Genomic DNA, 13,873 nt, shown 5'->3' on the forward strand with positions numbered 1-13,873 from the left:
GAACGTGTAAATCCAGGATCAATCCTGAATTCCTCTGGAATAACTGCACAGCCATGACATAGCGCGGTGGGAGGGCGGCCGAATACCTCTGAAATTTTTAGAAAGCCAAACACAGCTCTGCCACACTGTGAGGCGGACGGCCAGAGCACTTGCGATGACAATCTAAGAGGAATTGTACACCTTAAATGTACATGCGCTCTGAAAAGGTTGTACTAGTAAACTCTGTCTGGTTTGAAATGTTTTTCAAACAAAGCAGAATTTGGATGCCCTTGTAATTTTACCTTTCGATATTCAGTCGTATTCTGGTTTTTTAATCCTTCTTTAGTGATTAAGTGGGCTTTGTGATGTGAATTCATCATTTGCAACTATGAAGGTCACTTTAATATTTTAAGTACATTTGGAGCAAGTGTATTTATTTTTATTTCCAGTAGTAATAATGAAATGAGGTGTAGTGGCAGGAAAGTAATGTACCTACAGTATTTATTAAATATTAGCTATTGCAATGTGAACGTAGCTGCCTTCTTAAAGTATGTATCCGGCAGATGTCTCTATTTGAGTGTAAAAGACTTGCCTGAAATAATTCCATTGATAAAACCTATGGAATGCAGAAACTACATGCTGGGTGAGATGAGCTTTAGTATCTTACTAATCGGCTTTATAAACACCCCCTACCCCCGCCCTGAAGGTTTTCTTTCAGAAACAAATGTGTGATTACATGGCGTATGATACCGTAGAATAAAAGTAATCAGACTTCAGAGCTCATATCAAAAGAAATACCTAAAGTCTATGTGTTTCTTCAGAACACGCCTAATATCAGTTCAAAATGTTTTTTCAGCCAATCTATTTCATATATTTTTAAACAGGTGAAATACTGACCTGGAATACAAAAATTGAAAATCTTATATGCATTTTTGCCTTTGCGATTTTGATTGTTTTATTAATGTACTTGTCATAAAAGCTTTAGAGAGACCTACAGCTGTTCAACGTACAAACGTAGAAATTTCAAAGATTCAAATCACAGAAGCAAATCAATCACATTTGAAAAAATCTACAAAAATCTCAAACATCTATATCACTAGCAAAGCAATATACATGGATGAACTGCTCTTCAGCATTAATCTTAGAAACCCCCAGACCACTTTAAACCACTGTATTAACCACACCCTAAAGACAGAGCCCAATAAAGTTCAGCATACTACCTTCATGCAGCATATCAGAGATAGACCATAGCAATCATAGAAGGGTCTGCAGCATTTCTCTGAAATTCTATATTGCTACTGGTCTGAAAAAAAAGTGTCCATGTCAACTATTCCATTTAAGATACAAAGTTGTTTAAGAACTTCCTAATATAAAACAAAATAATTCACAAAATTAAAGGAAATATTGAGAAGATTATATGAAGTCCAACAGAGGAAAGATAAATACTGGCTTAAATTAAAATTCTTACCTGTGAGTGTTATTGTCCCCAGCATTTGCACGTTTTTTTCTTAAAATTTTCTGCACACACACGCTCCAATGAAACAAAAAAACCACTAAGACCTGTTTTTTTTATAGAGTAAAACACACGTGTTTGCTTCTTTATACCGAGTCCCCTAGCTATAAAGGTAGAAATGCAAACAGCTGTAGTGCTGTGTAAGAAGTCCCCTCAACTTCTAAACTCTAGTTAACAGATCGCTTCCAAACTCCTCTACGCTCTGAAGAGAAAAACAGACTGAAAGCGCATTTCAGCAGAAGTGCTACTGGACAGACATATCTGTATGGCAGCCCTACAGCTGTGCTTCTCAGTTTGGAATGAGAGCAAGCCTTCCTTTTCCCTTTCTCTCCCTCTCTGGGGCCTGTCCACTACAGGATGACAAAGCTTATCATGTGATAAATTTAGGGAACTTTCCCCCCACCCCCTTCTCTCCCATTGATTCTGCTCAGACCCCATGCAGCTTGGAACTGCTCGCCTGCGAGAGAGCTTTGGTAATAGTTTATTAAAGACAGATCTGTTAAGAGGGGTCCCAGGTCCCCTGTTCACTTAGACCAGAACTTTGGTTTGAGAAAATGTTAAGCTTTCTTAAAGAGGTTTTTTTCTGTGTTCTTGGGGAACAATGATATTTATTTTAAATCTGTCTTAAAACTTTTTAATATGAAATATTGAAATATTATTATTTATATTAATTTTATTTTATTAATTTTATTATTTCAACACTGATTTCAGGTCTTGAAATCCCCACAGACATTTTAAGAGTGTGTGATTTCCGCAGTCCAGGTGTATGAAGTAAATGTCTGCATCTGTGGTGTTAATATTAGTATATAGTCTTATATAGTCTTCCTGAAGAATAGGCAAGAGCACTAATGGAAAATATACCTCTCAAAATGTTTAAAAAAAACCTGCAGTCGAAGGGGTTTCTAGAGGAAATTATTGAGAAGGGAGATGAACCCATTTTTAAGATGTTTATATCAACAGAAGACTTCTTCCATTAACAGAAATCTTTCAGCCGGAAAGAACATGGAAAATTTCAAGGTTTGATCAGCTGAAAGAAAAAATAATAAAAAAAAAACTAAATGTATGTTGGAAAGAAAAATCACTGCATTCTGATTTAAAACTATGAAGACTGAAGGAAAGCTACACAAGCGTCAGGTCTGTGAAACTATGATGAGAGAAAATACAAATATAATTATCTTCTACAGAGAGGTGCCAATTAGACATTTGACACCTATTCATTCTTTCCTACCGTCTCTTTATGCTTTCAATTAGTCTAAACAGCCAGTTAATCCAGGTCTGTCTGGGGACTGCTGCCCTCAATCTTTATTTTACATAAGCAAAAGAAATACTCATTGCAGAAAAAAATCAAATTGATGGAAATACTGTGCAACACCTTGTGTGTAACAAATCCGCAAAGACCTAAAACTGTGAGCAGCATTCATAAAATATTGACAGTACATTTATTTTATGTAAAATAATAAATTATTTTTTGTCAAAGGCTTTGATTGGCTTAACCTCTAAACACTATATTGTATATAGTACATGATTTTCTAAAAAGGGAATGCTTTTGGTGCTGGGAAAAGTACAATGTGTCAAAACAAAAATTTAGCAAACACAGGCTTTACATTTCAACTAATTTGTAAGGACACACTTGTCTCATCATTGTTTGCTGCCAGGGTTAAGTTCAAGTCTCATTAGGCATGAGTTTCTTGATTTTTTTTACAAGGTGCCTTCCACAAACAGCTCTCTCTTGTCTTAATCACTTCCTCTTTACTGCCCTTTATTTTCATTCACAAAAACATCTTTTCTTCAGACGATTTCACACAGAAACGCCTCAAGTTTCAACCTCGTTCGCCTCCCAGTGGGAGCTTTCACAATTTCCCATTTCTTGAAAAGAAGGACGCAAGGGGGGAGGGGAATCAAACTTTATCAAGAAGCTCCACTCAGTTTCTGAAACGAAGGGGAGGTGGAAATTAACCTGAAAGACATACCGAAAAGACGACCAATCTGAAAGACAATACTAACAAGTTTATTGAAGGCTATTTAGTCTGTGGGGTGAAAAATGTTTTCAAAACCATCTGTTCTAAAATTTCTGTTGATATATTTAATCATCTATGTTTTACTTGTGAGAGTGGAGTCTCCTAAGTGAATAAAAACACCTGCTTTCAAATTTAACTTTAAGTCCACTTAATTTTAATATAATACATCATCAAATTATTATCATTAGTATAAACAGGAACAATTTTTATAAAATATGTTTAGGAATTGTTAAAGACAGGTTTGCCATAGAGAGAAGGTTTAGAGATGTTGCACACTTAATACCTGACCTCCAGCTTCTGTTTTTAGATAGATAAGATAAGACTTTATTGATCCCGAAGTGGAATTGATGAATACCCAATTTTTAATGGGTTCTTCGGCATACGAATAGCAGAATAATACTTTCACAATTCTGTAAGCAGAGGATATAAAGAACATTTTTCCCACAAGAGATGACGTGAAGGCAGCAGTTTCACCTTACCTGTTACAGCTTAAAAATATTTCTAAGGATAACAATTGAGTTTATTTTTTCACATTTGACAAAAGGGAGGATATATGTGGCTCGGCTGTGTATACTTACAATTACAATTTATAGTAATAATGTTTTTGTTTTATTCTGTATAAGACAAAAAGATAAAACCCATAACTTCATTTAAACCCCACTCCCAATTTATTTTGTTTTAAGGAATCAGCTTCTATATAGGTGAACAGATACGAGTTGTTCATTTTCCATTTCACTACATAAAAATGTGTTTTCATTCTTATACTGTATAACACAGTACAATTAAAAAAAACAATTCTTAATCTTAAATGTTCTGGCCTTTATGTTTCACAAGGGTATGCTTAAAAAGCAGTGCTTTCAAAAGAGCTTTCTGTTTTTGAAATATTTCATGTTTATTACGTTCTTATCCTGTGAGTGAAAAATCGAACAAATGTTGTTGACTTTTTCCTCAGGAGTGACTTTGTATTGGAATCTGAACTTCTTGCTGCCAATACTGAAAACGAGCTCTTTTATACAATCACCTCACTGCTGTCCAGGGTGTTGGTCTAACTTTCTAGATCTACGTGACACAGAAATGAGGCCTACAGACAATGCTGTCACAGGCAAAAAAATATCAGTGGAATACTAATCTAGGTGTGTCTTTTAACAACAGTAAATTACATGACATCATTTCTCAAACACCACTTCATGTGTAATACAATTCTTGGCCTGGGAAATGATGTGGAAATAATTGAAGGAAGGGGGGAAATGGGACCTTTGTATACACAGAAATGACAATCAAAAGACTAAAGGCGAGCATAGACACTAAATACATCCGCAGCAACACAGGAAGCTGCAGCCATTATTTGGATCAATAATTTTACTTCAATGTTCCAGTGTTGTGTAGAAATATATGGTGAAGCAACAGCAATGCCCCAGCCAGAGGAAGCCATATTTTTGTATTAAATTAATACAGAAGAAATAGAAGTATTTTAATTTTTTGAAGCCTGTGACAAGATGGTAACCTAATTGTATTCTATCAATTGTAGTAAAGGAAACAGTTCTTTGACCACTGACACAACTCTTCAAGCAGTCACTGAAGATAGGGGTAGTAATATTGTTTTGCTAATGCAGTGTCCATCAATACAAAAGGTGACAAAACTGTTACATGTATAGTCAAGGAAACAATCATTAAAAGTAAACCAGAGGGCCACTGACATTCAAATTTAAAATTGAAATTAAAACTTACAAATAAAAAAATAGGGATCAGTCATTTTCAAGATGGATTTAGGAAATGTAGCTTATGTTCAACTTTTCTAAGCAACAACAGACACACGCAGACACACAATATAATATATTTTTGTAGGTAGCTGTGTCAAAAGTGTGTAGGCAGCAAAGGAACAGGAAAAGGTTTATTCCATGCTGAAAGGAATAAACTTTTCCTTTCAGCATGGAATAAACCTTTACCTGTTCATATAATATAAGAAGGCTTTTGATAATGTTCCTCATAAAAGATTATATTGGTTAACAATTGGGGATTATTAAGTGGTTGGTAGGGTTGGTAGAAAACAGAAGACAGTTTGGAGTGAAGGTTCCGATTGGGGTGATATAACTAGGTAAGTAACACAAAGACCTGTACTAGAAATTGATATTTGTCCTAATTTATATCAGTGATTTAGATTCTGGCATAGTTAGTAAACTTGTGAAGTTTGGAGATAATACCAAAATAGGAGGACTATAAAACACTGTAGAACACACAAAGCAAATTCAGAAATATTTACACAAAGACTGGGTTATGGCTGATTATGTTTAATGTAGACAAATGCAAAGTGCTATGTGCATCTAGCAAAAATTAACCCCAATTATATAATGGGAAACAATTAGCTTCAAAGTGCTATCTAGAGTCTAGATAAAGGAACAAGTTAAAGGTTTATTCCATGCTGAAAAGCAAAGAGAGGAAACACAATGTTTCGGCTGTGGGGCCTTCTTCGGGTGTCCACAGCCGAAACATTGTGTTTACTTTCTTCTCTTTTCAGCATGAAATAAACTTTTAACTTGTTCCCTGGAGCCGACACATGCTGATGCAACTACCTACTTGGCTCTACCTAGATAAATGTAGTTTAAAGGATAAATGTATATAAAATGAGAATAGGAGGCAGCACTTTACACAGATAGTTGTGGGGATCCGGAACAAACCATGGAACACACCACCCACCTTATGAAATTTGATACCTTTTCTTTTTTCAAGAAATAGCCATGCGAACTACTAAAAAAGCAGGATGGCCGAATGGCATCATGTTTGTCATATAAAGAGAGAAAAGACCAAGCTGCACAAGCAAAACCCCAGCAAATAGTGCAGACAAATGGGCCAAACTGGATTTCAGCTAGGAAACACTTCACACTCCTTTTGTCAAACAATTATTCAGGTATAACCAGAGGTTAAGTTGTATATTTGGGATCCCACTCTCGTTGCAAGAAAAACCTTATCTGTAAACACCCTACTGATTTATTTAAATTTCCCTTGTGTTACCTCTTTAGCATACCAATAAGTCTCTCCCCTCTGACGTCTCCAATACTCCCGAACATGTTGCCTCATCTAAATTTCATGGTGGTCTCCAAACACTCCTCTTTAAATACCTCTGATGACTTTCCACACCATTATTCTCCAGTGTAGGTTAAACAGAAGAGTATATACAGAGTATAGATTTAGTCATCTGACTACATCTGAAAAGTCTACTCTGAAAAACGTTTGGTTCCTAGAGGTATTTTTTTTTTTGGTAAGAACAAGCCAATCTTGTTGTCATGAAGTTTTAGATGAGTCTTATTCTAGATCAATCTCATCATCAAATGAGATAAGGAGAATGAGTGACCTTATCAGTAATCGTATTCCACTAATGGTAAATGTGTGTTACAAATATGAAATATTGGAATTGTAACAAAGTAAAGGCATCTGAGAAGAATTTCTCCTGTAATAAGAAATGGACAATAAATGTCATTGGCTCTAGACAGTCTAGGGAATAAATCTTAAGTTCTAGCCCAGGGGTAGTCAGACCTTCCCATCTATTCTTTTGGGAGTTTCTGACATAAGCAGCTGTTTAATTATAATCTAATTAATTATTAAGTTATTCAAACATCCTGCCCTGGAATGCCTGGACTGTGAGGTATTTTGACTAACCCTGTTCTAGCACACATCTATCCTGTCTACCAAATGAGAAGCTGTTACTGGAAAGGTCACTTAAGAGCTGACATTTGCTGTTTTCTCATGTCTTTTCCTTGCTTATTTTTTTATTTTGAAATTGTCGGGGACAACAGTGCATAGTGTAAAATATAGAACTGAAAAAAATAGGGATTTTTTGCTAGATTCGTCTCATTAGATAGCATGAAGCACACTTTGGCCATAAAACAGAATTACTGAAGGCAGAAAAAATCTCTTCCAAAAGTAATGATGTAACATGCTGGCAAAAGAGCAGCTGTACTGCAGACCTGCATCAGGATTGAACCACTCCAGACCAGAAAGTGAACCATTCCCACCTCTTCTATCCGACCATTAAACTATTTTAACTATCAGGGGACTTACATAGAATTGATCTGACCTTTTAGAAAACTACAAGACAGCTGGGAGGGAAATAGTTTGCTTTCTCCAGAAAATTAGATCAGGAATTATCTCATATAGATGCCTGTTTCCTCCAGTCACCCCACTTGGCTTAAATTTTTTTAAGGAATATTTGCTTTACAGCCAAGGCTGTCTGAAGACATGTAATAACATGTTAACTGTACTTAAAGCAGCATCTAATGGGTCAAGCAAAGATTTATCAACGCAGAAAAGAAAAAAAAAGTGATCATATCGCAAGAGAAAATAGGAATAACAGTATGTAACAATGCAGAGCTTTTTTATATAAAATGAACAAAAGTGTGATTTTACGTTCAAGTCATAACATACATATGTAAAAAAAACATTTGTTTTATATTGAGGGAGTTTCCTTTAAAAAATTAATCTATTATCAGGCTCATTTTGGATGATTATTGATTAGCTATTTGAAGATAAACACCCCAATTGATTTTCCTTTTCCTAATTATTCCAGTGGCTCTTTAGCGCAGGAATGACAAACTGGACCTCACAGGCCAGAAGCCAATAAGGTTTCTACGTTTCTCTAAATTGTCAACAGCTCAAAGCTGGGGGAGAAGGGATAAACTGGTCCAGTTAAACCTTAAATATATTTAATTAACCCTTACTCCAAATGAAGAGCTTATTTATGACAGAATTAGACATAAAATTCAATTCAGTTTTATTTGTATAGCGCTTTTTACAATGGACATGTGGCGACAGTGGCAAGGAAAAACTCCCTAGACTAAAGTAGGAAGAAACCTTGAGAGGAATCAAGGCTCTAAAGGGGGAGCCTATCCTCCTCTGGCCGGCACCAGGTTAAATTAGAATGAACACATATGAGAGCTGACTGTATTATATTACATGGTGGGAAAAGTACAATCATGTATGGTAATGCCCAACAGTGTCCCGAATGTTCAATTGGTTTCCCTCAGTTGGGATTTCTCTGGAAAGGGCTTTGTAGAGGATTTTACGACTGGTAAAAACATCCTCATAGGATCCCTAAACTCATCCAAAATTGGGAAGCTCTGCTTTAGAAAAAAATTGTCACACCTAACTCTTTCTGTCTTTTACTGACAGTAATGGATTATTAATTTATATGGCTAATTTATATTTTGCCAGTCTTGCCTTATGAAGACAGCTTGAGATAGCTTAAAAACATATACTCTACATTCTATACCACCTCCAAGTCTATATTATATATAATATTTATTGTAATGGTATATGTATATATCTAATATAATATATTTATATATAAATATATAATATTTAGATATACATACCCTCTCTAATTTCATACGTGCAGCAGCTAAGTAAATATTGGAAAGTGTAGTTTGTTGCATTTTTAATGTTTCACAACATATTTCACATTATAGTGAGAGACATTAAAAAATGTCAAAAGGAGTCATAAGGCCAAGGAACAGGTCAGATTACTGTCTAAAAGAACTTCACTGTCTTGTCTCCAATCGTTTTACAGAATCCGCCAGAGGTATCTGGGACTGGACCACCTCCTGTGTTTGAACAAAAGAGCTGAAAACAACAAGATCATCCGCCTTCATGCAGATAAGGTATCTGCAACTGGGGGAGGTGACAGCCTGTCTGCATGTACCCTCTGACATGCTCCTCAAGATGAGGGTCTGGTGACCACTTACATGTACTGGAGATAAGGGAGAAACAGATTCACAATAAACATCTGACCACATAAGAAAGGGAACAATGGTTTTATTTCAAATATTCTGCATATATATCCAAATTCTTTTTATAGTGTCCTGATTGTAAGAGAAAGCAGACCTGATTCAGCACATAGTTTTAGAGGTTTATATTCCCAACTTGTCTTTACACAGAAGGCATACCATAAACAACCTCCATAGCTTTCATCTCCTAAATACAACACAAAAATACCTGTCAAGGAACGTGCCACTGCCCATTAGGCCTACTTGTTGCTTTACAAGGATACTGCTGTCACCTCTTATCTTACATAGCAAATCTTTCTTCTACTTTGAACTAATCTTGAACTGGAAAGTTTGTGGGAGCAAACGATGTTATATCAGAGACGACTTTTTCATCTAATTCCAGCTGTTAACTGAAATAAAGCCCTTCATTACCTGACTGAATTGAGTTTGTAATCTGGATTAACCCTTTCACACCTTTTCTAATATATTTCTGGGAATAACTCTTTAACTGAAAGGAGTAAATTGGCCAAAAAATTCATTCCAGGTGTACCCTATATATGATATATAACTAAAGATGAATAAATAAGGACGCCTGCTGGAAGAGGTGCTAGTGGGGCCAGTAGTTGGGCCAGTAGTGGGCGCTCACCCTGTGATCGTGTGGATCCTAATGACGGGGACACTATACTATAAAAAGGCGCCGTCCTTCGGATGAGTCGTTAAACCAAGGTCCTGACTCTCTGAGGTAATTAAAAATCCCAGAGTGTTTCTCGAAAAGAGTAGGGCTGTTACCCTGGCATCCTGGCCAAATTTCCACCTGGCCTTTACCCATCATGGCCTCCTAATAATCCTCATCTATGATCTGGCTTCATCACTCTGTTCTCCTCCCCAGTGAGAGCTGGTGTGTGGTGAGCATACTGGCGCACTCTGACTGCCATCACATCATCCAGGTGGATGATCCATGCTACACATTGGTGGTGGTGGAGGGAATTCCTCATAACCTTTTAAGTGCTTTCAAGTGGTATTTCCTAAACCTTCGTTTGCTGACGATGAACCAGTTTTACAAATTTCCCTAATTATGGGACAAAATGGACAGGTTACAGGACATTTTTTGTCAAAGAACAAAAATAAGGAATCTACTGTATATGTGCATTCCACATTGTACAGGTTTCACAATTCTTTATACAGATTTTAAAGACTGTGATTAGACCTAAACCTTGATCTACTTACCAACTAAAAGTTTTTTTTTTGCATGTCAAAGGCAGCCTGGCATCCACAAAGCAAAAAATATTATTCATTACATAGTAACTGTTGGAAGTGTTAAGATTTTTAATTTAATCTAGGCCTAAACTGCAGAAAATAAAACACAACACTCTCTTTAAAATGGAGGCTTAAATAGCAGTAATTTTCTTGTGCTGCCTTCTGGGTGACTGCTTTGAAAAGAAACAGCTCTCACAGTTTAAACTCAACTTCAGCCTAAGCAAGCAAGGATGTTTCTTTTCTAACACAATAATGCAAGTTGAAAGCTAAACTACAGAGTGGTTATAGTAAATAAAAAGTTTAGAAAAAAATAACAAATATTTGTGATTTAAGGTATCGTGCTGTTTTACCATAAAAACAACCTCACAAGGAGTATTTGTATTGTCGCTTGACAAAACTGCAAGATAAACAGTGACACTTCCAATTAACGAAGTCTCGGTTTGGCTGTATTCACTCTGGTCTTACTCATAAATTAGCTCGAGGCCGGAGCCAGATGTCGTCTGATCTAGAGGAGGCTCTACAGTAACTCATTGGACTGAAACTTCACATGTGTGTGTTAATGTGGTGGCCACAGATACTGTTTACAGAACGTGGTTATTAAATCTTAAGAGCCTGGTAACAAAGGTAAATATTATCATTGTGAGGACTAACTTCAAATATTTAAAAAACTTGCAAGCATAAAGGAAAGAAACTCATTTGTCATGAAGAAGTACCCATTTGCTTGTAGAAATAAAGTAAGGTTCAGAAAACAGATATATAAAAATTATACGATTTTTCTGCATACTGTTCTGTTCTAGTTTGTTCTTTGTGTGTCCGGACTGTGAGTAACTCTTTTAGTGCACCCCTCACTGTACTGATTGTATTGTATGTATTGTACTATTATTATTATTGTATCATTCGTTACACTGTGGCTGTGTTGTCTGTGTAAAGCTGCTGTTGCACTGCAATTTCCCTCATGGGATCAATAAAGTATCTATCTATCATAAAGATGATAAAATTGTTTTAAGAGAAATCAAAAAGACTAACAAATATACAGTTAAGCTAAATCTAGGATTTGGACTGGAAGGGTATGTAATCAATATGTATAAACAAAATAGTATTTTAAATTTCAATCTTATTTCTTGCTCTCTGTGTTAAGAAAACACAAAGTTCAGCAACTGTTTCACTTTGTGGATATGTGGATGTGTGCAACATTACGTTAGTAAAAAAAAAGGATGCTTTTTGAAGCAGCATCCTGAACACTCAACATTAAATTCCATTTTGACAAACAAGTTAATTGCAATTAGAAACCTCAACTCACAGCATATCAACATAATTGACAATTTGTTAACCAAAAACAATCTGAACTATTTAAAGATTTGGACTGCTGGCCCCATTGAGGAATCAGTACATGTCAGTTCTCAGTGGGGAACATTTTAGACCTGACAGAGCTCAGGATTGACAGCTCCCAACCCGACTTTTTAAAACAACTGTTTAAGATTAGAAGAGACAGTTGCAGCACCTACAGAGCTCTGAATTACCTTCTGCAGGGCTCTTCTCATTTTGTCCATTGAGCTGCTCTGTCTGTCCATTGAGTTCCACTGTCTGGTCCTCTGTCTTTCCATTCAGACTGGAGAGCTGTCCATTTTTCTGTGAAATCTGAAAGAGACGTTTCTTTTAAAATCTGATAAGTATATTGCCCAATATTATCGTATATAACACCTTACCCAAAAACAGACTTCTCAGTTGTTGAGACTGTACATATAGCCTGGGCCAATGGTTCTCAGCCCTGGTCCCAGGGGGCCATTGTCTCCACTGGTTTTCAATCAACTGAGCCAGTGCTAACAGATGCATATAGTATATATATAAAATAATATGCATATAATATGATCTGCATGCTTGCTCATGATTTCCTGCTGTACTCTAGTTTATATTATTTCCAACAACTTCAGCATGTAAACTTTGTGCAGGCTCTGTTATACTTGCTAATTAACAATTTTCTCTCTTAGCTTTGACTAATTTGATCAATTTATGTTCAACAGATACAGGTGGGAATGAATGATCAGACATGCCCATAACAATGTAACCAACTACTGAAGTCTGAATGTTGGTTACATTTCAGGCAACACATTTGAATGAGGACATTCTGACATCCAGGAATTGGCACAGGGTTAATACCAGTTACAAAACCCGTACAATGTCCAATTCAATGTTTTAAGGACTGAAAGGGGACTTAAAAATGATGGAGAACATAAGGCTTTAGCAAAACCAAGAAAATAACAGGGACCAGGACTCAGACCAAGTGTTTTAGAGAGTACGTTGCTCTGAATTAAGCATTTCTACAATCCTAAAAGTGTTGCTATTTGCTGTGGCACAAACTTTGTTTTAAGCAAAAACAATTTAAGGCGTGACGGGAACTTTAGAAACCCATAAAAACCATTCCAGCATGAAATTACCAGCATCTTCTGTTTTTTAATTAATAGAGCCATGCTTCTACAGTAAACATATTTTGTCATGCTTCATTTTACAAATCACAGTTGTAATAAATATTTTACAGTTACAACACACCCTTAAACAACAACTGGAAAACCTACATCACTGAAGTGTTTGTGTAAAAAATGCATACACGGTTTTATACACAGATGAATTTGCGTATCTCGTTTACATTTTGTAAAAGCCATAATTCAATTATAAAACCAGGAAGGAAAGGATTAAGATGATTGTTTCCACAAAAGGAAAATAATGTTGAGCTGCCTCTGAAGATATCCTGCATACCAAACCACAAATTCGCTTCTAGTAAACAACTCAACCCTGTTCATACATCAGCCTGCAGTTCTGCAGACCCTGGCACCGTGAGCAAAACAGCCACTGCACAATTCGAAAGCAAAGGACAGCTGTGAACGAAAAGGGTTTCTGAGAAATGACTTTGTTTTAATTCATGTTTTCAAACTACCCAGCAATGGAATAGCTGCAGTGTCTGAGTTAAGAGTAAAATTATCCTACAAAATTGGTTCCACTTTACAATGGAAGAAAATAAACTAAACAAAATCAGGTCCAAGGCATAGTAAAGAATGCAGTAAGGCATCACAGAGTATGGCTCAGTTATGAGCTGTGGGCGTTATTCTGGGCTGATGACATCAGTGCTGTGAGAAAGGACATCAATAGCTGCGGTCAAAAGTGCTGTTTGATGTTACTTATGCAAAGAGCTCAACAGCTGTCGGTAAACAAATCATAGTGGGCCTGCTACATTTTGGAAACAGTAATGCTGAGGTGCTTACGGGGGATAAAATGTGGGGGAGGCTTTTTTTTACCCACAACTTCTTTTTTTTTTTACTTTTACAAAGAAGACAATAGCGAGGGACAAAGGCGCT

At 36.2% G+C, this 13,873-nt stretch overlaps 1 protein-coding gene across 2 annotated transcripts in view; it reads right to left on the reverse strand.

Annotated features, from left to right (window-relative positions):
* Positions 1–13,873, reverse strand: part of akap12b (A-kinase anchoring protein 12b) — a 65,580-nt gene that overhangs the window by 19,026 nt on the left and 32,681 nt on the right. The window contains exon 2 of one of the 2 annotated variants that reach the window (XM_088929554.1): positions 12,044–12,161. In XM_088929554.1, the coding sequence (XP_088785680.1) occupies positions 12,044–12,161 (118 nt within the window). Of the gene's footprint in view, positions 1–1,447; positions 1,678–12,043; positions 12,162–13,873 lie in introns of those variants that run through there. The other variant, XM_088929562.1, reaches the window with a different exon arrangement.

Source organism: Atractosteus spatula, chromosome 2 (assembly GCF_055471065.1).
Source record: "Atractosteus spatula isolate fAtrSpa1 chromosome 2, fAtrSpa1.hap1, whole genome shotgun sequence".
Lineage (NCBI taxonomy): Eukaryota > Metazoa > Chordata > Actinopteri > Semionotiformes > Lepisosteidae > Atractosteus > Atractosteus spatula.